This window comes from Notolepis coatsorum (assembly GCF_963971535.1).
Source record: "Notolepis coatsorum genome assembly, chromosome: 14".
Lineage (NCBI taxonomy): Eukaryota > Metazoa > Chordata > Actinopteri > Aulopiformes > Paralepididae > Notolepis > Notolepis coatsorum.
Window position 1 is genome coordinate 35,212,761 of NC_140178.1, and position 26,180 is coordinate 35,238,940.

The 26,180-nt window shown below is 44.9% G+C and overlaps 1 protein-coding gene across 1 annotated transcript in view; it reads right to left on the bottom strand.

Moving 5' to 3' along the window:
- Positions 1-288: 288 nt before the first annotated feature.
- Positions 289-26,180, bottom strand: part of plcd3a (phospholipase C, delta 3a) — an 81,382-nt gene continuing 55,490 nt past the window's right edge. Inside the window, exons 5-15 of the mRNA XM_084328657.1 lie at positions 25,175-25,400; positions 23,239-23,440; positions 14,968-15,112; positions 13,925-14,077; positions 13,666-13,818; positions 11,668-11,821; positions 4,567-4,683; positions 4,098-4,276; positions 3,785-3,920; positions 3,146-3,295; positions 289-2,028 (exon numbers count right to left, since the gene is read on the bottom strand). Of these exons, the coding sequence (XP_084184783.1) occupies positions 1,880-2,028; positions 3,146-3,295; positions 3,785-3,920; positions 4,098-4,276; positions 4,567-4,683; positions 11,668-11,821; positions 13,666-13,818; positions 13,925-14,077; positions 14,968-15,112; positions 23,239-23,440; positions 25,175-25,400 (1,764 nt within the window). The 3' untranslated portion in view covers positions 289-1,879. The remainder of the gene's footprint in view (positions 2,029-3,145; positions 3,296-3,784; positions 3,921-4,097; positions 4,277-4,566; positions 4,684-11,667; positions 11,822-13,665; positions 13,819-13,924; positions 14,078-14,967; positions 15,113-23,238; positions 23,441-25,174; positions 25,401-26,180) is intronic.

The following is a 26,180-nucleotide window of genomic DNA, read 5'->3' on the forward strand; positions in this document are numbered from 1 at the left end:
CATGCAGGGCGGTGTGAAAGCCACTTGATACATTTGAGTATTATTTGATTTTAATTATTGTTAAATGTCCTGCAAATAAGAAGAAGGACGTTTAATAACGTGTTTACATTCCTGGTCTGGTTGTCGTGTCTTATTTTGCACCGACATAATCTTCTTGACATGAAGCCCTGTTTCAAAGGTTTGGGTTTATTTGTAAACTTAATCAACACTATCTCAAGAAGTTGAAATGATCTCACACACAAACAAACACAATAAGACAACAGCACAATAATGTATTGTTGGACCTTTTATAAAAACAGTGATCATTTAAATGTCCATACATTTTGCAGTGCACAGACTAATATTACCAAATAGCCAACCATTCATGGATCTTTGCTGTCACTCAAGCCTACTGGAGCCACCCATAACCTTGGCCATTAAGAAGTAGAACTTTACATGGCACAATACTGAGTCAAGTAACGAATAACGAATCAAGGCGTATGTTTGAAATGTCATGGAAAGATCACACCAACATAATCAGAATATGTCATATGAAAAAAAAAAAGTTAACACTGTTTATGTTAATTCAATTAATTTGTGATTGCAAAAATGTACCTGCGTTATCAACTAGCACTAGTATCTGCTATTGCTCACCTCCTTGAAATTGTTTGGATTGAAATGCATGTATTGTAAATTGGTGTCTGTATGTGTAACATTACTTAATTTATCAATATTAGGCCTGAATCTTAGGTATAGAGGACACAGGCCACATTATCGCCACTAACTAAACACAACTAACCAACGTAATACTTGTACGTTTCAATGGAAATTATGCAGGTAGCCTACATGCAAAAACATTTCTAAACTTTAAAACATGACTGACTTGAGCAACTCACAATTTGCATGTTTGAACTGTCATGGAAAGAACACACCAACATAATCAGAATATGTCATACAAAAAAAATACAAAAAAAGTACAACAGAAGAGCTATCGCCAAGTTAACACTCTTTATGTTAATTAAATTAATATCAAGCATTGATTAATTTAACCATTTCAAACCTCTCTTCATGTTTCGTGTTTTTCTACAGCTAAATAATTAATAAGTCATAAGAAACACACGTCTCAAAATGAAACAATTTCTCCTGAAGGAGGAATTGAAAGTGCCAGCGTTAGTGTGTATCAAATTAGATTCAATAAATACTTTGATCATTTGATCAGCATTTGTGTGTAAAAACTATGGTAAACAACGACACACATATCACATAACATTTAGTACTGAGACATATTCATTTGTTACAATAGTAACACTTTTCATTTGACATCTTCACTGTGACAAACAACTAACACAGCCAAGACTGCCCTCCTAAATGTAACACTGAATTCGCTTAAGACAAGTAAGAGTTTGTTTGTAAATGCTACTGTAATATAATTCTATAAGTTAAAATATAATACTGATGTACAAAAATGTTACATTTCTTTAGTAAAAAACAATGAAGTAACATTATCTTCATTTTCTGTCCCACAGATTCAAGTACATAGATCTGGGATAAAAATCTTCAACATAAAAAGTTAAAACTTTAAAAGCCATTTTGGAGACATTTCACATTCCCAAAAGCCTTTATCTCCAAAGTCATGCTTCCATGAGCACCGACAAGAAGACACTTAATAGTATCAAATGGTGTCATGGCTGTTCAAACCAGGCCAAGGCAATTCATTTGCCAATAGACAAGGCCCATACTAAGTTTAGACTAATAAACGACGTCTTCCTTTCTTCAGTCAGAAGCTCATAAACACGCTTTAGGTTGTAACTGGGAGAAAGACAGGCACCAGTAGTTTTTCTCCCACACATACTGAGCTCTCTGCATTGTCAGTCTTCTAGAAGGTTCACTGGCATGGCTGTCATGCCTTGCTCTTGCTCTTGGCCAAGGCCATGCGCTCGGAAACAGTTTTGCCAGGAACTCCCTTGCGGGACACCTTCACGTGAATAAAGAGGGTGGCGGGGGACAGCCTGGAGCCGTCTGCTTTCAGCAGGTGAACATGGCGGTAACCTACGGAAGTGTAACACAGACATTAATAACCAACCTAATTAAGCTTTATTTATATAGCACATTTTACATCACAACAGAGTTGCAATGAAATGTGATTAACGAACATTGAGAGTAAGTATTTGAAGGAAGTAACACGATCAGTGACAATACATCAAGTGTTTTATGTAAAAGCACGGCTTAAAGCGTTAGCTGAGAATTCTGGACAGCAAAGATGTGCTCAATCAATAAGAATCCTTTCTCAGCTCAATCAATGCTACTGGACACCTAGGTCCTGCTTAGGAGCCACAAACCTAATGTAAAGTAGGCTAACAGGCCCACTTTTCAGTCTGTATAAAAAACATTTAAACATGCAACTCAACACAGTGCAGCCAAAGCAAGCAAAAGGCTATGCCAGTCTGCTGGAGCGAAAGTGTTTTTGTCATAATTCTGAAGTCAAACTATTACTGCATCTTTTACTTTTTGATGGACCAATTTTCTGTCCATGTACCAGTAAGTAACCGCAACAGCACAAAGTAAGGGATGGGACATCAACAATATTTTGACTTGAATTTGTCCCAGTAGCCTTTTGTTTGCTTTGGGTGCATTGTGAAGTACGTTATTTTTATACAACTTGAAAAGTGCCCCTCATTGCTTTACATTAGGCTACTTTTGTGGCTAACTAGCAGGAGATGAGTGTATGAAGCATATTGTGGATTGTACTCAGATAGGACTCTATAGGTCTCTATCAAACACATCACCAAGTCCAAAATTCTAAATGTACCCTCTGTTTCATCTTTAAATAATATTTATTATAAACAGTTTGTTCTGTCCTCCTCAGATGTTCAGGTAGACTATTTCAGAGCTTGTTGGAACTACTAAAAGTCTTGAGCTAGAGGGATACTACTTGGGATATACTGTAACTCAAAAACATATCAGAGGTATTCTGGCCTGGGGCAAGGCTGTGTAAAATAAACTAGCAAAATAATCTTAAAATAGATATATATATATATATATTTTTTTTAAAGCTGATAGGAAGCCAGTGCAGGGTGGAGTCTGTGTCTGGTCTTGGCCAAGATTCTAGCTGCAGCATTCTGTATTAGATGACAACATAATACATACAATAGACAGTTCTGAGTACCTTTGCGTAGGCTTGTGAAGGGTAATGTGAACTGGCCCACAAAGTCATTCTTAGCAGTGTGGTCATGGTCCTCCACAACAAAGCGCACCAGGGCCAGATCAGGGACCTGCAGCTGGAAGCTCAGAGTGCAGTCCCACCGTGGATTAAAACCTGTAGAGGGCGCAAGAGAACCATATAGTAAAAAAAACACCCTCTTCTACTACCTTTCAAACACACTAATAATGGCATTTGCCTGGAAAATACTCTTATGCAAACAACACAAAGAACTTCACTGCAAAGAGTCGAATATCAAAATGGTTAGTGTTAACCTTCTGACTTGTCAAGTCTATCCTATGTAAACAAACAGTTTAGAAATGCATTTAAAACTAATCTTAGCTTTCATGTTCCATAAATCCTTGTATTAAGAACTCTGTCCATCAATTAGATTGGAATAAATCTGTCCAACTCCCAGCTTTGTTTGTTTTGTTTACACAGGAATTAAGGATTGGCCCTGTAAATCACATAAATATTCTGTGGTTATGTGTCATTTACAATGACAAAACGGTGACACTATCTTGCAGATGACGGAACGTATTAATATAGGAAATGCATAAGTTTGATGTTTTATGGGAAAGAGAAGGTATGAGAAGGTAACGTTACCATTGTTGTCAATGCGGTGGGTCTTGTCTCTTGAATTATCAATGGGCACCCCATGAATCTCCACCCACACCTGTGGGTCCACGATCGAGCTTGCCTTCTCAATGTTGATTTTAGGAAGCTGCTGTGCAGAAATTATCTGAAAGAACAAATGCAAAAGAATCATCCTATAAATTTTTTTTAAATGACATTGAAACATCCAAAAAGGCTGGAAAACATTGATAAATGTCAAACGACGAAACACTTTCAAAAGTCATATCCAAGTGTAAGGAGTTGACTAAGATAGGTATGAGTCGGTCACCATCGCCATACATACCCGTATGGTCAGCTGGGTGGGGATGTGTCCTGGGCCTCCCCCTGTGTTCTCTGGGTTAAAGTTGGAGGTGGGGCTGCACAGGAAGCTGGGTTTGAGGATATATCCACAGCGGCCATTGGGAAGGAAGCGACCCTGGTTCAGATCCATCTGTTCCCCGGGTGTCTGGTAGTTCAGGGCCACTGCACAGCAGGCAGGAGAGTGGAGTTTGTGAAACATGACAACAAACAGAAGACACAAGCATGCCAGCAGTAGCAGACATCAGTGTTGGTTGTCATAACACAGTGCCAAGATTTATTCAGTTTATTCCGAGCAGGTTGCCCAGGAAGGTCAATGGAATGCTTTGCTCTGCAGTTTTTCTTACTCTTTTGGGAGGGTCCTGGTCACATAGTACTTGTTGAATGAACCGGCTGAATTAGCTGCTAGCACTAGCATCCTCATAACATCCCATAGTGCAGCCTGGAGTACTGACCCATATGGCAGCCGCTGTTCCACATATCCTGAGGGTCGTAGTTGGATGACTGGAGGCGCTGGCCAGAGGGGTAGATCCGACTCAGCTGTCTGCTGTTGTGTCTGACAAACAGCTTTCCTGCATTAATAAAAAGGCAGAAAGAAAACAAATGCTAGAATACACCAGAGGATAGCTATTCATATTTGAATATTGCAGGAATAAGGTGAATGTGCTTCAACAAAAAGAGGATTCCAATGAAACCAAAAAGCAAGACATTATTATCATTGAAAAAAGTAGCAAATCCCACAGTTAGATACCAAGGTGGAACATTTACATTTCACCATTTATTTTCTGGCAACAATTACAAGGTGCTGATGCATCTGAGCTTGTTTTGGCTAGATATTAACCTTCATCTGAGCTTGTTTTGGCTAGATATTAACCTTCATCTGAGCTTGTTTTGGCTAGATATGAACCTTCATCTGAGCTTGTTTTGGCTAGATACAAGCCTTTATCTCAGCTCATTCATCACTCAAACTTGATGAAGGCTTGTATCTAGTCTTGTATCTAGTAAATTCAGATGAAGGCTTGTATCTAGTAAACTCAGATGAAGGCTTGTATCTAGTAAACTCAGACGAAGGCTTGTATCTAGTAAACTCAGATGAAGGCTAGTATCTAGTCTTGTGTGTTCCAGTGTGTGTGTGTGCTAACCGTGTGTGCTAACCGCTAACATTGAGTGTCGTTGAATGCCCATTAAAGACCTCTGCGACAGGTCCTGCATTATGATTATTATATATTATTATTATTATTATTATTATTATTATTATTATTATTATTATTATTATTATTATTATTATTATTATTGTATCTAGTAAACTCAGATGAAGGCTTGTATCTAGTAAACTCAGACGAAGGCTTGTATCTAGTAAACTCTGATGAAGGCTAGTATATAGTCTTATATCTAGTAAACTGATGAAGCCTTATATCTAGTAAACTCTGATGAAGGTTTGTATGTAGTAAACTCTAATGAAAGCTTGAATCTACTAAACTCTGATGAAGGCTTGAATCTAGTTGAAAAGCATCAGTACCTTACCAGAACATCAGTACTGATGTTTACCAGAAAATAAAAAGTGAAACGTAAGTTCTGTTCCGTTAGAGGCTCTGCTTGGCATCACACTGCACTCGCTCGCGCACGTGCACGCGCACTGAATAAATTCCACAATGTACCTTTAATACCAGTATTAGTCTGACCACACCCCTCATCAGCTTACCTTCATAAGCAGGTGTGTGGTCACCTGCTCTCCTCCTTCTCGCTTTCACCACAAGAGTGTGCCTCGGTAGTACCCCACTTGACGTGTTGTTAGGGGAAAGTTAGTTAGTTTACAAGGAGTGATACGTTGACATCATATCTTTATTTTCTCTCTCACTATTTTCGAGAAAATACGGCGATATTGTCTTCGTACTGGAGTGTCTAGAAGATGATGATCATTCTAAAAACCCTCCACCGGTTTTCGTATTGGGAGCACGCCGCTGCATGCTTCTCAACTGCAGTTCCTTGCTGTGTTTGTTGGGGTGAAACCTGTCAGGCCACAGCTGAACTGTCGGACATGCCGCTGTTGTGAGGAGCGGTGCGTTCCAGGTTGGGTGAGTAGTGTTTGCTGGCAGGCTCCACTTGTCTGTTAGTGCTATGGGGGCTACTTGACAATGTTTATGGAAACCGGCCCCAGGCTAGGGTCCTTTGTTCAGCCACCTAGGCGACAGAAGACCTTGGTCTGAAGACCATTATAGTTTTAACTAGTGGGCCGCGACCATTGACACTGGTGATCCCTGTGTGTTTTGGACGAGTGGATTCTCTCTGTCACCGTGTTAAGGCCCCATCTTTCATATCCAAATGAGAGTATTCCTTCACGAGGGGATATGTGCATGAATGTGCGATAGCGGCAGATTCATGTTCAAAGTCAGCTACACAGGCCAGTTGGTATTGTGCTGATTCCGTCGGGTGTGGTAAAATCACCGTTGTGAAGCGGTGTTGACATCTTGTTTTCTCTTTTCTCTTAAAAAGTGAGGAGAGGTTCAGAACGGCGGCCTGTCTGGGTGAGTGTTATGTCATTGTTTACATGTTCATAGCTTGCGGTTAGCCAGTCAGCTGTTAACTGCTGCGTTAGCCTGCTGGATCGCTGCATGGCCTGCTTAGGTTGGGCCTACTATTAGCCAGTCAGCTGTTAGCTGCGGGGCTAGCATGTTGTGGTCGCTAGGTAACGTTAGCTTGCTGCTATAGGCCATGGCCTGGCGCGGGGTAGCTTAGCTTCTCGCGCGCCGCCGTGAGCTCGCTTCTGATCGCGTGCGTCGTTAGCTTGGCGTCTCGCGAGCAGAAGCAGTAGCACCCGAACGGTTGGAGCGGCCGTTAGCTTGATGCTATTCTGTTGAACGTGCTTTGATTTTAACATGTTTTACACTCTTGACCACGACGTCATCCTTGACAGGGGATGTTTCGTCGACCCTGCCCTGAGCCAGGACGGCAAGGTTGCATCAACAGGGGACTGTAGTGCGGGTTGGGGCGGTGACGCTGCCCAGTTCGGACAACACAGGAGCGGCTGTGTTCCTACGGTGTCTGTGACTGCACTTCGCTGATCTGCGTTCCGGGTAGGAACGGGGTTGACCAGACCTCATAACACGTCTTCTGGTTTTACTTTGCTAAATGTATTGTGAATAACGGTGTTTTTCCCAAAACGTGTGTTGCTGCAATGCATTTAGGATACGTTGCGGGTTATGTGTGAGCTGTTTTTGTCACTGGCAGTTAGCTTCTCCGTGCAAATCGGGATGTAATGATCTGGTTGTTGTGTGAGAAACATCATGGTGTTATATGTACCGTGTACTCACAACTAAGGTAACTAACCTATGAAGCTATGCTTGGTGACAAGTGAGTAAAAGAATGTTCTTTCTCAGACTGTGATGACAATGAACAGTGTGTTCACATATTAACAGGTTTTCCTGTTTTAACTGGCCGTATTGAGGGTAAAATAGGAGGATTGTGTTTTCCCCCCCGGTTCCCTGGGGACTTTTTCATCCTCCTATCAGACATGTTTGTGCACTATTTGTGTCTTTTGTGTGGTAGGGATGCGATGTAACTCTTAGCTTGATTGCTGAGGTTGTGCTAAATCTGCTGGAGAGACTTATTTTCCTAAAAAAGAAAATGGTTTGGTTGCTGTCATGTGTGCTTAGCAAGGCCTGTGGCCGATACTAATCGAGAATGATGTATTCTCTCATTGTGAAAAAAACGGCGTTCCTCTGTTGAGTGTTTTTGCCATTTTTTGTAGGTGATGATGGGTTGTGTGTGTCATGTGACCTACAACTGGGTTGGACTGGCCACAGAAGCACATGTGTATGTTGGACCGGGGCTCTTAGAGCCCTCTCTATTCTGTGTTTTTCCTTAGTAAAAATCAGATAGCAGGTTAGCTCATGCGCTGTGTGGAGCTGTAAAACGCTTCATAGAGTTGACTATGACTGTGTCATATTCTCTTTTTGTCATTACATCGTATCATGGGTGTGGGGTCGTAAAGGGGTGAACTGGTAACCTTTCCTCTCCCCATTGTTTCCGTCGGTCAGGGGTACACCCCCTGTCCTTCAAGGTTCCCGTCACGTGGCGGTTCGGCACGTTACGGGGGGGGGGGGGGGGGGAGGGAGTTCCTGGTCCCACGGCCTGGTATATTGGGCGTGTGCACCGCAGGAATTCCCCCGCCATAGAGTACGTCACCGTGCGCGTCTCTGTTGGTAGGACTTCCGTGTGCTGTTCAGGTCCATGTGATGGATCTGTTTTCAGGGGGGGTGGTCAGGGCTCCTCCTCACCAAGCGCCTATTCGGGCCTTCTGTGAGTTCGGACTCCTTCTTCCATGTGAGGGAGCCTCCATCAGAGTACAGAGCCTTCCTCCTCAGATTGTCAAAGTGAGTGGACCCTCTAGAAGGGTCCTTTTCTATTGTATGTGTATTCGATTCAATTCGTTTATTGAGTGTGTATGGGTTCAGTGCCTCTTCCCCGGAGAGCCCTAAAACCAGTTTTTTACATGGCTCAAGGTGCAATATATTCTTTTCAATCTGTACAGCTTGTGTGGGAAGTCTCTCTGGGGATCCCCGTCTCCTTCCTATGGGAGGGTGGTGGGATGTAAAAATGTGAACATTTTTTACCCCGGCTGTGTAGACTGGGATACATACTGTTGATGCTTCCTTCTTTTCTATTCCAGAAGTGTTGGAGTTAGGGAGTGTCACACCCCTCTTGTCGTTCCCCTGGGCGCCTTGGGGATTCAATGACAGGTCTAAATAGCCTGTTCATTGATGGGGGTGTGTCCCGACGCACGTATAGTGCTAGCTCGCTGTAAACAGGCGATTGACTGGCACGCCTTGGTTGCTTGTGGTTGAAACAGCGTTTTTATAAAGCAACTGAGATGGGGGTTTTTCCTCTTCCGACGACCAAATCCCACGACCTGGGTTGGTTTTTCGACGGATTCTCGTTCATGTCTGGGGGATGATGACGGAATGGATCTGAACATATGTGGAGGGGTCTCACGCCCTTGGGGTGGGCCACCAGGCGCGGTTCGCCCGAACGTCTGGGTGGCGCCTTCTTTTCATGTTAAGATCGACACGCATATCTGCCCTTCTCCTGGAGTAGGCATGTCGGCGTGGTTAGGGCACGGGACTGGTTCTGGTCACGCTGGTCCAGATCAGTTGAACCCGTTGTCCGCCGGGGATGCAGATCTGCTGTTCTGGTACCCTGAGGGACTTGGGCTTTTTTCAGGGGGAAAAATGCCAGGTCGGTCTGGGTGTCACAGGGTTAAGCGCTATGGAGACCCTGGTTGGGTATGTTTTTACTCAGCACTGTCGTAATGGCTTACAGCCATGCCATTCTGTACACGCTCGATCTCGTCGGATCTCGGCCGCTACACAGGTTGGTCCTGGTTAGTACTTGGTTGGGAGACCGCCTGGGAATACCAAGTACGGTGTGCTTAGGGGCTGGTTCTCCATTATTTTTCGCTCCTCTCTCACGCATGGCGAAGAGGGGCCTGTGGGGGTGGTTTTTTGACCTCCTCTGGTGACCCTGTGCTTCCCGTACCGCCAGGCCCGGTCCGAAGTGATGTTTGCGACCCGTAGGCCTGGGTTAACCCTTTTTGAAAACTGAAACACTTGTACTGCGGTATAGCCGGTGTATACCCGCAGGTGTGTTTTGGAGTTTTTTCTTGAGGGGTTATAGGAACAACCACCGCATTGGGTAACACCGAGGTGGTTGATTCCCTGGTGTGTTGGTGCAGTGTCAACTCCCGGGTTCACCGGTTGAGGGTGCCCCTGCACGTTCATGACGTCTGCCAATCGTGTCAGCCTTCTCTGCCTCGACCCCTCTGGGTGGGGGTTTTTAAATGGAGGCTTGGTCATGCAACAACGCCAGCATACGCCCCTTCCGCCGGGGCAGCTGTGTTCAGCTGTCCCCTCTGGCGCCTGTCTCGTCCGCAGTCTCCAGGCTAGGGTTAACAGCCTGTTGCCTGGTTTTTCCCCGGTGCGCTGCCTGCTTCCGTTGGTTAAACCTTTTTTGTGTGCTTACGGCCATGCTGACTGTCTGTTCTGCAGGGTCAGTGTGCCAGGCGGTGTACTATTGGGGGGACGGGGCCCGCTCGGCTTACGGCCATACCGACCTGAACACGCCCGATCTCGTCCGATCTCGGAAGCTAAGCAGGTTCTGGCCTGGTTAGTACTTGGTTGGGATACCGCCTGGGATTACCAGGTGCAGTAACTGGGGGGCCTTTGTCCGAATACGCTGGCGATGTGGGGGGCGGGGCACTACGTGCCCACCTGGTGGGGTCTTGATGCTGGCATCATGGACTTCTCCGGGCCCCCATTCCAGGGAGTCCAGTCCTTTTGGTGGGTCTGGGTCTTCCTTCGCGCTCCGCTGCTACGGCCTTGCCACGGGGTTGGGTTTGCCCTTGACCCCGTGATTCTGGGGGCAGTAACGAGGTTGTTCCTCCGTTCGTTCCCGGGTGGCATGCGGGTTGTGCGTGTGTGTAGTCGTGGGGTCAAGCCACGGTCTGCTCACCCTGTGCGTTGAGTTGCTTGAGTGCCTCTTCGCACGGTCGGGTCCGTCGCCTTCCCGTGAAGCCCCTAATAGGGGGGATACCCTCCATTAGGGGGGGTCGGGGGGGCTCGGCCCTCCCTGTTCTGATGGTTTTGGGGGGCTGTCAGCGGGGTGTATTTGTCAGCCAGCGGCTCCGCTTGGCCTCCCATTGTGCAGTGTGATGCCAAGCAGAGCCTCTAACGGAACAGAACGCTAGGTTATGACTATAACCAAGTTCTGTTAGTTAGAGGTGACGCTTGGCATCAGACGGCCGCTGCAGCCCTTGACCTCACCTTGTGGTGAAAGCTTGGGAAGGAGGAGAGCAGGTGACCACACACCTGCTTATGAAGGTAAGCTGATGAGGGGTGTGGTCAGACTAATACTGGTATTAAAGGTACATTGTGGAATTTATTCAGTGCGCGTGCACGTGCGCGAGCGAGTGCAGTGTGATGCCAAGCGTCACCTCTAACTAACAGAACTTGGTTATAGTCATAACCTAGCGTTTCCCACCTTGGTCTATAATGGTGGGATTTGCTACTTTTTTCTATCATAAACCTGATATACTAATGTTCTACACAACCAGTTAGGCTGTTGGCCTTTTTCATTTTTATTGTTTATGTTACATTCATTTGATAGGGAAAAAATTATCAAAGGACCCCATTTTAACAGCTAAACAGTTAAAATCATTTGAATATGGCCACCGGTGATGTCCTCAGGGACATTGAATCCTTGTGTTAATTCCAGCTCTATGAAATGATAAGGTAGCAGTCCCTATGAGACAAGGTATTGCTATTTCTTTTATCTACATCATTTCATGGTGCTGTACACAACACAAGGATTCAATGTTCCTGATTACCTTACTGGTGGCCAGTTTTGGTGCGTGAGATTATATGCAAAATAAATCAGCATTGTTTTTTGGTGAAGTGTCCCTTTAACACCAGGAGACGCCACATGGGGTCCGGATACCTTGCGGAAAACCAGTCAGTCAGTTCACTGCTGTGTAGTTAGCAGTTTGTGTGTCAGTTCTTTACCTGAGTCTTTAATGTGTTTGAGGGCATCGTTCTCAGAGAAGGAGGTCATCTCATTCGGTGGTTTTCCGGATGGGTTTTCGAACCCACAGAAGGGGACACTTTTACAATACACCACCAGCTCTGACAGCTGTGGACTCAGTTTACAGGACACCCACTAAGAGAGGCAAAATAGCATGTAAAAGAAAATGTGTTAAGCTGTATCCAACCAACTTACTGCTTATCTCTTACAGAATGACCTCCTAGACCCTAATCAGTCAGGCTTCAGGACTGGTCACTCCACAGAGACAGCCCTCATTGCGGTCACAGAGGCACTTCACTTAGCAAAAGCGAAAGGCCTCTCCTCTGTCCTGATTCTCCTAGATCTATCTGCAACCTTCGACACAGTCAACCACCAGATCCTCCTCGCGGCCCTCGCAGGAATGGGAGTGGCTGGCTCTGCGCTGACATGGCTGTCATCATACCTCAATGACCGCTCCTACCAAGTGTCATGGAGAGGGACCCTGTCGGCCACCCGCCCCCTGCGGACGGGTGTCCCCCAGGGCTCGGTTTTAGGACCCCTTCTCTTCTCCCTCTACACTAAATCACTGGGTAACATTATCACGTCTCATGGCTTCTCCTACCATAGTTATGCCGACGATACTCAACTCTTCCTCTCCTTCCCTCCCTCAGATATCCACGTCTCTGAGCGGATCTCGGCCTGTCTGTCCGACATCTCCGCCTGGATGACGACCAACCACCTCAAACTGAACCTAAGCAAAACAGAATTGCTCCACCTGCCGGCCAAATCTTCCCCCCTTACCGACCTTTCCATCACAGTCGAGAATGCAGCTGTGACCGCGTCCCCGACCGCCAAGAACCTTGGTGTTGTCCTCGACGACCAGTTGAACTTCTCTGCTCACATCGCAGCGACAACCAGAACCTTCCTGACAAAAGAAGCCACCCAACTCCTCGTCCAATCAACAGTCATCTCCCGCCTCGACTACTGCAACGCACTGCTCGCTGGCCTCTCGGCCACTGCCACTAAGCCTCTTCAACTCATTCAGAACGCAGCGGCCCGCCTGATCTCAAACCTACCGAAGTCGGCCCATGGCACCCCACTTCTTAGGGACCTGCACTGGCTCCCCATTGCTGCACGAATCCGCTTCAAGGCCCTCGACCTAGCATACCGTGCGGCAAAGGGAACCGCTCCCGCCTACCTCCGGTCAATGGTCTCTAACTACACACCCTCAAGACCCCTACGCTCTGCATCTTCTGGCCGCCTCAGACCTACTCCTATCCAAGCTCCGGGAGGGTCATCAAAGAGAAGTCGCCTATTCTCAGTCCTTGCCCCACAATGGTGGAATGAACTACCCACCCCAGTTAGGACAGCCGAAACACGTCCAATCTTTCGCCGTCGACTAAAGACACACTTCTTCAACCATTATCTGAATTAAAAAAAGAAAAAAAATATCTAACCCTAACTAACCGTACTGTCATGCACTTGTCCTAATAAACTAACCTACACTGTAGCACTCAACACTTTGATGAACATTGTTGCTCAGCTGATAGAGTTGTGCCCTTCCTGATGGCTTGTCGTACAGAACTTGTAAGTCGCTTTGGATAAAAGCGTCAGCTAAATGACTAAATGTAAATGTAAATGTAAATGTTAAGTATTTATTTGCAAACCCAATTTGCATATTCATCTATCCTTGCATTCTCAATGAGGGTAAAGGTGTAGAGATATTGCTAAGCCATTTTCAGTACTTTAGAGAAATAGAAATAGTTAGAATTGTAGAACATTGTTTAAGGGTTTAAAATACTGTACATCTGGAGGGGATCTGGAGGTTTTAGCTTGATATAAAACGTTCAATACGATGAGCATTAATTTGATTATTTAACATATCTTCCATACATACAGAAAGAATATATGATGATATATATATATCATTATGGTAAAATTCCATTTGCTCAACATGTTGTTTTTCTACTCAGCCCCAAGTACTAAACTCTTGAGCCCACCTTGCCAGGGCCAGGGTCCTTCTTAGGTGTGTTCTTGTTGCTGCCTGCCAGCGCCAAGTCCTCATCAGAACTGGAGAAGCTGCTGCTCTGTCCCAGTTGACCCAGGTGTGGAATCAGCTTCTTCCCCTTCACCAGGATGCGTCCTCTCAGCGCCTGCAGAGGAGCCACAGGGAGAAAAACCATCTCTGTGTGGTACTGACACCTGCTGGGGACCAACGGGCGCGGCCGAGACTATAGAGAGGAGGGGTGCGTGTTATACCTCAGGAGAGGGAAGGTCCTTCAGCGGCTGGTCGCTGAGGGGCTTGGTGAGCAGCCTGCTGCCCAGGATGGTGCGCAGGTGTTTGTCCATGACGGCCTGTTGCTCCACAGAGCAGTGGTTCTCCAAGGACAGGATTAAGGGGTACGGAGAGGCCTATAGGTATGGAGAAAATAACACATAGGAGCTCTGTGTAACGAGCCATTAGAGTGTAATCACAGAACATTGTCTTAATATAGACAATATGCATACCGCACCTTATGTGAATACTGAATACTGTATACTTCATAAGATCATATATTTAGCATTTTAGCATTTAGCATGTTTAGATTATATATTAGATTAGATTTAGATTATTGGATTATTAGACTATATATTGCATATATTTAGCTAACTGAAATGCTACACTATGTCAAAGCCAACATCCTGCTGGGCTGTCTCTGAGGCAGGAATGTGACTGTACACTGTAAAAAGAAAACGGTAAAAAAAAAAGGGTAAATGTCTGACAGCAATGGTTGCCCAATACTTACTGTCAAATTACAGTAAAATACCCAAATTAAAATAAAGTGGAAAAGCAATTAATTTACAGAAATAGAATTTTGGTAAATCTTTCGTTTTTACATATAATTCAATGTAATTTAACATTCAAGACAATTAAGCAATGGAATAATCCTGTAAAAAAAGATAATTTCTTATTAAATCAATTCACAGATTACAACCTTTATTTAATGGTTAATATCTTTTTTATCAAAAGTTATTTACTGTATTTGTAGAAAAACAAAAGTAATCTGTAAAATAATACATTGAATTTCCTGTGAAAAAACATTTATTCTTTACAGTGTAGCCACAGGGGATTTACTTGTGTGTCTGCGGAGGCCAGAAGACAAGGATTTGGATTAGTTTACTGCCATTCAGTTGCAACTATTAGACTACAGCGACAGGAAGAATGATTTGCATTAGTGTCCAAAACAAAAGACCATACTAGCAAAATAAATAGCAGCTTGAAGATCATACAAGTGAAAAATAACAGATCATGATTCTCACACCTTGAAAGCATACTGGGCGATGGTTTCAATGACCTCCTTGAATGGCACCTTGGAAGTCAGAGTGTGCCCATGGTATATGACAGGCTCTCCCTTATCTCCGTCCCAACAGTCCAACTCCACACAGCGACACCCCTGGTTCAGAGCCCTATTAGACACACCACACTTAATATTAGACCACAGGGAATATCAGTGGATAATATGTTCCCAGATATACTGTAGTTCTAAGCCTAAGGCTGCAGCTACATTCATCCGTTGTGTCTGTTTTTAATTCATTTTCAATGAGGAGTATCCATTTGTTGATCTGTGTCCGTTTTGACGGACAGAATAGTTTTCAGAGGGTGAATGTTCAGCCATAGACTTACACCACAAACCGCCTCAGCCAGTCCTTTGTAACAGTAGCCAACAGGCTCCACCACTGTGGGCACGGACTGTTACCAATTGGTGAACTTGAAAACTGTTAGGACTATCTGACTCTTAATACTAAACACTGCATGGACTCCAGTCTGATTGAATCCTGCCACCCACTATTGTTCACTACTACTATTGTTATCTCTCCTATCACTATCATCATTATTACTTTTCACTTTGTTCTATGTTCCATGCTCCATTATTATTATTATTATTATTATTATTATTATTATTATTATTATTATTATTATTATTATTATTATTATTATTATTATTATTATTATTATTATTATTATTATTATTATTATTATTATTATTATTATTATTATTATTATTATTATCATCCTCTTAACAGGCGCCCACAAAAGTGGCCATTTTAGTTTTAGTTTTTGAGGACTGCATGCTTGTTTTGCAAAACAAAATACTATACTTTATACTTATAGCACATGCATGAGCCTGATCTCTTTTGAAAGATAACATTCTGATACGATAAAGAAAATTCACTTTCAGTGCTAATGAAATAGAGTAACATAGGTCTGAACTTGAGTTGAACTTGAACTTGTGTACATACGTTTTTCTGTAGTAGTTGCAATATCCAAAAGTATATTTCCAAAGAAATTATGTCCATAGCCTAAAGTGTAGTATATGTCCAAATTTCTAAATCCGTTCAGAAATGAGTGATTAGGATCGATTTAGGTAAAATGGTAAAAAAAAAAAAAGGTCGGCAGGTTTCTGTTTTCTCATAGACTCCAATGCATTCAGCGCATTTTTTTACTTCCTATTTTCGCTCGTGACTTTTCACCTAGATCCCTTATTCGATTATCCCCACGTGGGATATCATTGGAAAGCCACACTCATTGGTTACAACCCTGTCCAATCATTTTCGAGATCGCCAAATGATTGACGGAGCTAGACTGTCGGGAGTCGGGAGTGGTAAAAAAAATAAAAGTCTGCTAAAGATATGCACACCCAAGCCGCCAAAGTGGCGTGTCGCGCCGGTGGGCAAATCGTCCTCAAGAGGGCCCACATGTGGGCCGTTGCATGTTAAGAGGTATTATTATTATTATTATTATTATTATTACTTATCCTACCTGTACCCCCTCCATGCTGCTCCGGCCGACGCCATGAGGTGGGTCGGCCCGGCGGATGGCTGGTGGGCTGTTAAGCCTGTACCTCCATGGTATAGAATTTGCAGCGGTTAGTAACTTTGTTCGCATTGCTGTTTTTTTCTGTCAAAAATGGTGTCTGGTGGTGGGGCCATGAGGGCCAGCCGATGTCGAAACATCACGCGAGGTTGTTGGCGTTATTAGCTTTGACCTAGCCGCAAGCTATAACCGCAGGGAGGGCTAGGATGCTGTCAATGCTTGTTTACAGACATCTTGGTTGGATTGGTCTCCGTTTGAGGGGGTGAGAAGTTAAAAATAATTTTTCCCTCCTCAGGGCTCCCCTCTCCGCAGAGGATCTTTGGTCTTCTGCTGGAGCGCGGGCGGTATTGGATCTAGGCCCCACACCGCCTCACGCCGCGCAGCCAGAGGTGAGAGCACGGCCTCGAAAGTGGCTGTGGCGAGGCCCTCAACCGGTGGCCATGTTTCCCCCGCCGGAGGTACCCTGGGCGTTAAGTCAACAGGTGTCCACAAGGCCGACAGCCTTGGCGGCCGAGGGATCGGCCACATTGGATGAGCACGGCCTGAGAAACCGTCGCCGTCCTGCCGTGTGCAGCCCGCTCTCCGCTCACTCCCTCCCCCAACACCAGCGGAAAAGGGGCTCTGATTTGTTTTCCTTTGGCTGCGGGCCGCGGGCCTTCAATGAAGCGCATGCGGCCCCACGTTTCGCTTCTCATGGGGACAGTTGATGGCTGAGCCTGGATCTGTCCATGAGAATGTTGTGCTGTCAAGTGACTCCCACACCATAAGCTGTGTTTGGTTGAGCCTGGTGTTACGTCTGTCAACTACAAGTGTTGTCAGCAGGGGGGCTCGAGACCTTTTTTGAGGCAAACAGTGCGGGCTTCCCCGACCTCGCCTTCGCCAGGCCGGGTATCACGTTGGTGCCTCCCACTCCTGAAAGATTGGCAGTGGTCTCGCAGGCGTGCGTGATTTGGGTGGTAGTAATATCACTGCAGGGCTACGGTGTGTAGGAACCCATGGGGGCCTCACACCTTGCATGTCCAGCTGCAGAACAACTCCTCAGCATGTTCTGAGGGGTGTTCAGTGGGGGAGCTTTTGTCACCTAGTATGATGTCAGCTTCCCCCGTATCAAACCGGCCCTTTCAATCCGGAGCTCTTTTCGCTCCAGGGATATTGTGGTTCAGGCGTTTCATCCGCCTCCTCACGCTGGTGAGTTAGAGGCGAGCTTTCACCTGTCATGTCCGGTCCGGGCTTTGGGGGTTTACCTCAGCCGGACTCAGGACCTCAGGGCTACCGATCAGCTCTTGTCTGTTACGGTGGCTCTCGCGCTGGTGAGGCACTGTCGAAACAGCGCCTGTCCCATTGGTTGTGCGAGGGCATTGCCCTTTGCTACACGTTGGCTGGGCTGGCCCCCCCTGGGGGTGTCAGGGCGCACTCCACTCGTGGGGTGGCAGCCTCTGCCGCCCTGTTAGGAGGGGCCTCGGTGGAGGACATCTGTGCTGCGGCCTCATGGTCCTCCCCGGGTCCCTTCGTTAGGTTTTACCTCATGGACATGACTGGGGGTTCTGTCTCCCAGGCGGTTCTGAGGTCTGGAACCTCTCCTGCTTCCCGCCTTTCGGTGGATTAGCAGGGATGTGTGGGTGTGTGCCACAAGGTGTTGTGTCACACGTGGTCCCGCCTGTGGTGTGTGTTTAGGGGTTTCTAGTTCCCCCTTTTTCGCACTTGGGTGGAGTTGACTGCCGCCCCCTCTTCGCTAGGAAGGGGGGGTGACGGGACTCCCCTCCCCCCTGGTGGTAGGGCTTGCGGGTCCTCAGGGGGTGCATTTGTCGGGCCTCGGATCCGCTCTGCCCCATATCTCAATATGGCGAAGAGCGGGATGCGATGCCAGTACGAATATATAACGATAGGTTATGTATATAACCTAGTTATATGAGTACTGGCTAAGCATCCCGCTCTTAGCGTGCCCTGAGGTCCCTTGGGGGGGGGGTTTCTGATGGAAAACTCTTCCCGAGGAAGGGCGAGTGTTACCACGCCTGGTGACTTATAGGGAGGTCACTGGGGCGGGGCCTGGTCAGGTGCAAGGGTGTTTTGTTTTCGTTCATGTAGTACAGTAGGTACTGGAGATGAGGTATATCTCAATATAGCGAAGAGTGGGACATTTAGCCAGTACTCATATAACTAGGTTATATACATAACCTATCGTTCTCCATAAAAATTGCATATTTGGATAAGTGTGACCATTTCACAGAAAAGGATCACCAAGTTACCATTTCTCAAAAAATATAAATAAATACAGAAAATAAGCATTTGTTCACTCAGTGGACATTTCTAGTTCAATGCGAGGTCTGCTGCTGCTGGCTAATAATACGGTCAATACGTGGGGAGATCTTTGACAAGGCAACACGCATGTCATCCTCAAGGCTCAACTTGGCCCTATATTTTGTTTTCAGAGCTGTCATGGATGAAAAGCCATCTTCACACAGATATGTGGTGCTGAATGGTATCAACACCTTAACTGCTGCATCATGAGATACTTGGTACTCAGCTCCACACTCTGAAACGAGCTCTCCAGGTGGTATCAGATGATATTTCAATGAGTTCTTCCAAGAGTTTGGATGGAGATGTGTCAGGAAGCTTTTTCTAAATGTTGTCTGTAAAGGTTTTTTTTATCCAGAGTAACTTGGTGATCCTTTTCTGTATTTTATTAAATAATGATTTTCAGATTTTGAGAAATGGTCAAACTTATCCAAATATGGTATTTTCATGGAAAACAGTGCAGCTGCAACAGATAGCACTTTAGTGATAATTTTTTGTAATAAATAAAAAAATTAAAATAAAAAAAGTTTTTTTTCTTTTTTTTAAGGCACCCCTGGCAGCTCTCTGAGGCACCCTAGGGTGGCGCGGCACCCCTGTTGAGAACCGCTGGTGTAGTGTATCTTGTAGACCAGGCCCATTGCAAGTTGCTGTACTCTGTCGTCTACTTTAAGCCATCCTAGGTAGTCAAAGTGGGCAGGGGTGAGGTGGGTTTTAGGAGTAAGGTCAAGTAGTAGTCTGACCAGTTTGTTTTGTGATGTTTGTAATCTTGTTTTTAGCGCCTTTGCGGTGCTTTGGTACCATGAGGTGCAAGCATAGTCGTAGTACCCTTGAATGAGTGCTCCTGCCAGAGTCTTCAGGGTATTCTTGTTTACCAGAGAGGAGATCCGGTACAAGAATCTAGTTTGTTGGTTGACTTTTTTGATTACATTGGATGCCATTTTGTCACAGGAAAGATTTGCCTCTAGGATGGAACCCAGGTATGTAATTTCATCTTTCCTTGTGACAATATTGTCACCCACTGTAACTGAGAAGCCGTCGGTCTTGCTGAGTTTGTTATTTGATCCGAAGAGAATGGACTTTGTTTTACCCAGGTGTAATGATAGTTTGTTATCAGCGAGCCAGGTGCAGATTCTGCCGAGTTCCGAGCTGAGGGTTCTTTCAACCTGTAACTTGTTTTTGTCAGAGACCAGCAGGGCTGAGTCATCCGCGAACAAGAACAAGTTGCAGTCACAAGCTGACGACATGTCATTTGCATAAATTAGGAACAGTAGCGGTCCTAGTATGCTTCTTTGTGGAACACCACAGTTCACTGAGAGGGGGGGGAATAGAGTACAGTTTACCTCCACCATCTGTTCTCTCCCCTCCAGGTAGGATTGCATGATGATCAAAACCAATTGCTTTTAGCTTGTCAATCAGAATGGAGTGATTGACAGTGTCGAAGGCCTTTTGTAGGTCCAGCATGACCATGCCGCAGTATTTGCCCATGTCCACCTCTTGTTTGATGTGGTCGTTCAAATAGAGAAGGCATGTGTCAGTGGAGTGGGATGTTCTGAAGCCAGATTGGAATTCGTAGATTAGATCTTTTTCCGCAAGGTACTTTTCGATCTGTTCGTAGACAATTTTTTCCATGACTTTCGAGATGGAGGTAAGAATAGAAACAGGGCGGTAGTTGCCTGGGTCTAATTAGCTGCCTTTTTTGTGCAGGGGGGTCACTCTCGCAATTTTGAAGTCTTTGGGGACGTGTCTCTGTTTTATGGAGAGGTTTATTATGTGTGTGATGACTGGGGTGATGGCGGCTGCTGAGTCTCTGAGGAATTTGGAGGGGATGTTGTCACCCATGGTGATTCCTACTGATATATATGGGTACGTTTTCTGATTCAGAAAGCCCTACATTTAAATGAAACCATTTGGATGTAATAGCTCAATCCAAAATTCTATGAGCCCATAAAGTTGGCCACTAATTAATTGTCAATGGAGACAGTTTTAGTCAATATTGTCCATGTGTATAGACATTGACTTAAGTGCCCAAGATCATTCAAATAATACAATGTAGATTCTGTATTAGGGTGGAGTGTTCCTTTAATATGTTGTTCTGGAAACTGGTTTCTTTGTGTTTTGGTGTTTTTTTTGTCGCTGATGTGTATATTTTACAGATGTTAACACGTAGACAAAGAGCTGGCGAGGGGGTATTGCAATCACTCCTGTCCGTGTATCTGGCGTTAGTGTGGCACGGTGGTGTAGTGGTTAACACTGTCTCCTCACAGCTAGAAGGTCCAGGGTTCGATTCCCGCTTGGGGACCAGGTTTCCACGTTACCTGGTACCCAGGTGGGGTATCTCCCAGGCATAGGCGGCGGATGGGCTTATGTTCTAGGTAGGCTGTATTGGGAACGCCCCCTCGGCATTCGTTAATAGGTCGAGTTGAAAATGTAATGCTCTGAGATGCTCTGGAGCAATCTCTCTCGGTCTCTCGGATCAATCAAATCAAATAATTAACACATGTATGTTGTCATTTTAAACAACTCACCATTCATTCATTATGCATCAGCAGCAGCTACCCATTGACACCTCCGTCGGGGCGTCCCCCCCCCCCCCCCCACACACACACACACAGACAGGCTGCCTAATTCTGCAGTATGCCCAATATTATTTATATATAAATGCTAAATATTTACATCAGACATGTACAGACAATGTACAAACAAACAATAATTCTACATATTAGGTACAGGCAAGCATATGGTGTTAGAGTTCTGCAGGGATGTTGTTGACAAGTTCTTTTTTAACCATGTTTTGAAGTGGGGGTGGGTGGGGGTGGGTGGGGGCTCCTGCCTGCCAGTCTTCAGTGTATTCAGAAAAATTAGACCTTTTATTTTTGGTTTCACGCAAACTGTCCAGGTTCTGATTTCATATACACACACACTACTAGGCTATACTACAGCGAGCCCCACTCATTTATATATAGTGCAAATTAAGTGTTCAAATGAAGGCATCCAATAATATATGAACCATTGTCTTACCTTAATGCAGATAAATGCGACGTTTCGTCTTGGTGAGAATTGAATCACAAGTTGCAATGAAGTGAAAGTTTTTCGTAATTTAGATCTCATCATGCTTTGAAAACAATGTACATACAGTAGCTCTAAAAAGTGTCCACGATTTGATGAACTCGGACTCTCATCATGTCCTCTTAGAGCAAGCCCTTGTTTGCCAAGATAAAACAACATACAGCCTCAGGTGATCGCTAGTTATGCCTCCTCGCTTCTCTACAAAGCGATCGGCGGGCTGAAATTCAGAACACAGATGTTTGCTTTACACTGCCTGCGGGATCAGATTCAGGATGATCATGTGAATGATGTGATTGGCCACATTATTTAACCTGAGCCTATGCGTGATTGGTTACTGCCTGTATACCTGGAATGTTAAACGCTGCCACAGATTGACACCTTCGTCGTTGACACCTCGGCCAGCGAGCCGGCTGCAGCACAAGACACACACTAGCCAGCAGCCTGCGCATATATATTATATAAATTTCAACAGCGGCGGCCGCTGGCGCTGGTGCCTTGTGGTTCGCAGTTCACGTTAATAGGTCGAGTTGAAAATGTAATGCTCTGAGATGCTCTGGAGCAATCTCTCTCGGTCTCTCGGATCAATCAAATCAAATAATTAACACATGTATGTTGTCATTTTAAACAACTCACCATTCATTCATTATGCATCAGCAGCAGCTACCCATTGACACCTCCGTCAGGGCGACCCCCCCCCCCCCCCACACACACACAGACAGGCTGCCTAATTCTGCAGTATGCCCAATATTATTTATATATAAATGCTAAATATTTACATCAGACATGTACAGACAATGTACAAACAAACAATAATTCTACATATTAGGTACAGGCAAGCATATGGTGTTAGAGTTCTGCAGGGATGTTGTTGACAAGTTCTTTTTTAACCATGTTTTGAAGTGGGGGTGGGTGGGGGCTCCTGCCTGCCAGTCTTCAGTGTATTCAGGCCGTCTGGAATGTTAAGTGTCACCACACCTATCCATTGACGGACCCCAGCCCCCCCCACACACACAGGTACACAGGGGAAAAAATAAAGGCTAAATTTTTTTTTTTTTTTTTTTTTTAAATAAATAAAAATAATGTGTCGACTGGTCTGGGAAGGCACAGCCTTCCCCAGCCTTATACACCCGCCGCCCATGCTCCCAGGCCCTTCTGTGTGGAGTTTGCATGTTCTCCCCATGCTCGCAAGGATTCCCCCCCGATAAGAATGGAAAATGGAAAAACATGCACAACAGATCGCTAACGCTGTCGCGTCCCTGATGAAGACGGACAGGAGCACTTGGATTGGTCATCCTAGTCATCTTTGTGGCTCGTATGCACACATTACTGAGGAGGCTAGTGTTGCAGGGATACATACTTGATGTATGGCTCGGTGCTGCTGGCACCGGTGACTTGGTCCTTGGTAAGGTAGGTGTTGTGTGAGGAAGAGATGAAGTAGTGGGCCAACGGGCGACTCATGTCCTGGTGGACTCTGGTGTGGTCGGGGTTAACCGCATCATTCTCCCGGGACAGCATGTAGATGGTGAAACCATTCTGGGTCATGAACTGGTTCTTCTGAGCTGCAGGGAGAGTCAGGACAGGAAAACCAAATCAACAATTTTAGTGGGTAAACACTAGGGGTGGGAATCACCAGAGGCCTCACGATACGATACTATCACGATACTTGAGTCACGATATGATAGTATTGCGATACTAAATATATTGCGATATGCTGAGTATTGCGATATTAATATTGCGATATATTGCGATTTATTACCTTTTTTCAACTGCAAAGTAAAACTTTGTCAACATGTTTTATCTAATAAAATAAAGTTCAGTCTGTTCATCTCACTTCAATCATTTTTATTGCAGAACATGGTATTTTCTCAAGCAGACAGATGTAAACACTGTAATCTGTGTTGCATGTACCTGACAAACTGAACTGTTTGTATTAGTCATATTCCAACTTAACTGAATGCACAGTGTGTGTGGACTACTGTACTATATATTACAGGTATTGAAATGAACAATGCAACTTCCTTATACAAAAAAAAAACACACAAATTTTTTTTTAATAAATAATTAAATATCGATACTTGGCGTCCCTGTATCGATACAGTATCGCCACGCAAAGTATTGCGATACTACTACGTATCGATTTTTTCCTAGTAAACACATTTGTATATATATACGTGATTGGGAGCCAGCGCTTGACGTGTTAAGCTTGTTTTAGTTTTTATTCCATTTTAATATCCCGGATGTTGTCACAGAGCTGTATTTTGTCTGGAAAAGGCATATTGGGACTCCGAAAGTGCAGTACCGGCCAGATCCTGGTATTGGCACTGTCTCAAGAATACAGTTTCCCCTGTTGCAGACCGGGTGTCACTTTTTTTTCGCTCCGGGTTAGCTTTTCCGTTAGCCTAAAGCTATGGCTAAAGCCTGGAATACTTTTTGCGACGCCGAATTCAGTATGCAGTAAAGGAATATAGCATCAGCCAATGGACATATCGATCTACCAGATGTCGATCAAATAACTGGGAAATTCTTTTTGGAATCCAACCGGCCACAGGTAAGAGCGATTTGGCGTCAATTTCAGCCTGATTAGGCCTTGTTCTCATAGCCATCCACCCGGTCAGTGTATGATGTTGCAATAACGAATGCCGTTATTGGTAATCAATAATCAGAAACGACTACCCCCGCCCCCCCCCCCTTTCATGCATTCATGGTGGAACATGATATCGATCATATGCATTTTTTAACTCTAACTTGTGTAGGGTCGAAACGCCAATCGATTTAACGTTATTAGCTTAGAGCCCTATAACTAGCTTTGCAGGAATTACCCCAGACCATTCCAATATAAAGTACATATTCACGACGCTATAAAAAGGGAACGTATTGATGAAAAAATTATTTCTTTATGGCATATTGAAGGGAAGGTTTATACTGTCAATTGACAATGGACACATAGCAATAATATAAAATATAGATTTAGCTCTACAAATAACCTCACGCACAGTGAAAACTTGTAATGAAAAGCTGGCCTCATAGAGTGGGGCCCGTCTAATCGCAATGGCCCCGAATGTGTTAATCAGTGGGAAAAAGAGTTTAGGCCTAACTGGCATGTTCAGACGTGTTATTACTGAATCTTGCATTCAATGAATCAGACTATTTTTTTTTGGATTGGAGCATGTGTGAGACGAGACAAAACAAGACCAAGCTAAATCACACAGTCTTTCTCATAAGGATTTAACCCTAATCCCACTCCAGGAAACCAGACCATACTTGAGCGCTTAGTGGGTGTTTTTGGGCCCTACCCCAGTCGTTGAGCTCATAGGTGAGGATGAGGCTCTGAGCGTGAGCCAGTGAGGCGTCCTCTCCCTGGTCTCCCAGGAAGTCACGGAGCTCGGCGGTGGAGAGCACGCAGCCATTACCGGAGTAGTGTCTGAACACGTGGTCCAGCTCCGGACGCCGCAACAGCTCTCTGCAGAACTCCTCGATCTCAGTGTGATCCAGGCGGCCGTCGCACGAACGGTCACACTTCTGACACACGGAAGGAAGGAGAAAAAGAGACTGAGATATGCGAATTTGGACGGATAAAAGCCAGTTCCTCTTAACACTTTCGGTGCCAAAAACGTAAAAAGTCGTTATTGGGCGCCGGACCAATTCTATTTTACCGAATCTGAAACGTGTTTTTCTAACGATCACAGTTCTGTGTTTCACCGGACGAAAAACATGCTCGGCAAACGCGATCATAGTTTTGAGTTAAAACGACCCCCCCCCCCCCCCCCCCCCCCTTGATGATTTTGTGATGGTATATATACATATCATATACCTTTGATTTGGGAGTATTCTGGGTTTCAGGGGATCAGCCAGAACGGTTTGGGCTTATTGCACATAACACGTTTTATCTCGTGATCTATGAAAAAAATACTGTATTATCTTGGAAAAGCGCGATGTTTAGCATGTAATAAACTACAAACTACGGCATGTGGAAACAAACTATTATTCCCATGCTGGACTAAAAGTAATGTTTGTCAAAATGAGCCACACCGTGTCTCTACAGCTATAATACAGACCACAAACACAGCTTCGCAAACATAGTGCAACAACCAGGGAAACGACTAGAAGGCTGGCATTCTAAGGTAATGATAACCGAATAGTGTGGCAGTAAAAGTGTTAACAGTCCTAGGTAATAGAAGGAAGACATAAAAAATTGGCAATAAGATTTGATCTTAATATAAAAAATATCGTCGTATCTGTGGGCAGTGCTAGAAAGGATGGGGTTAGGAAAAGGATTCATCGATATGATTAAAGTATTAT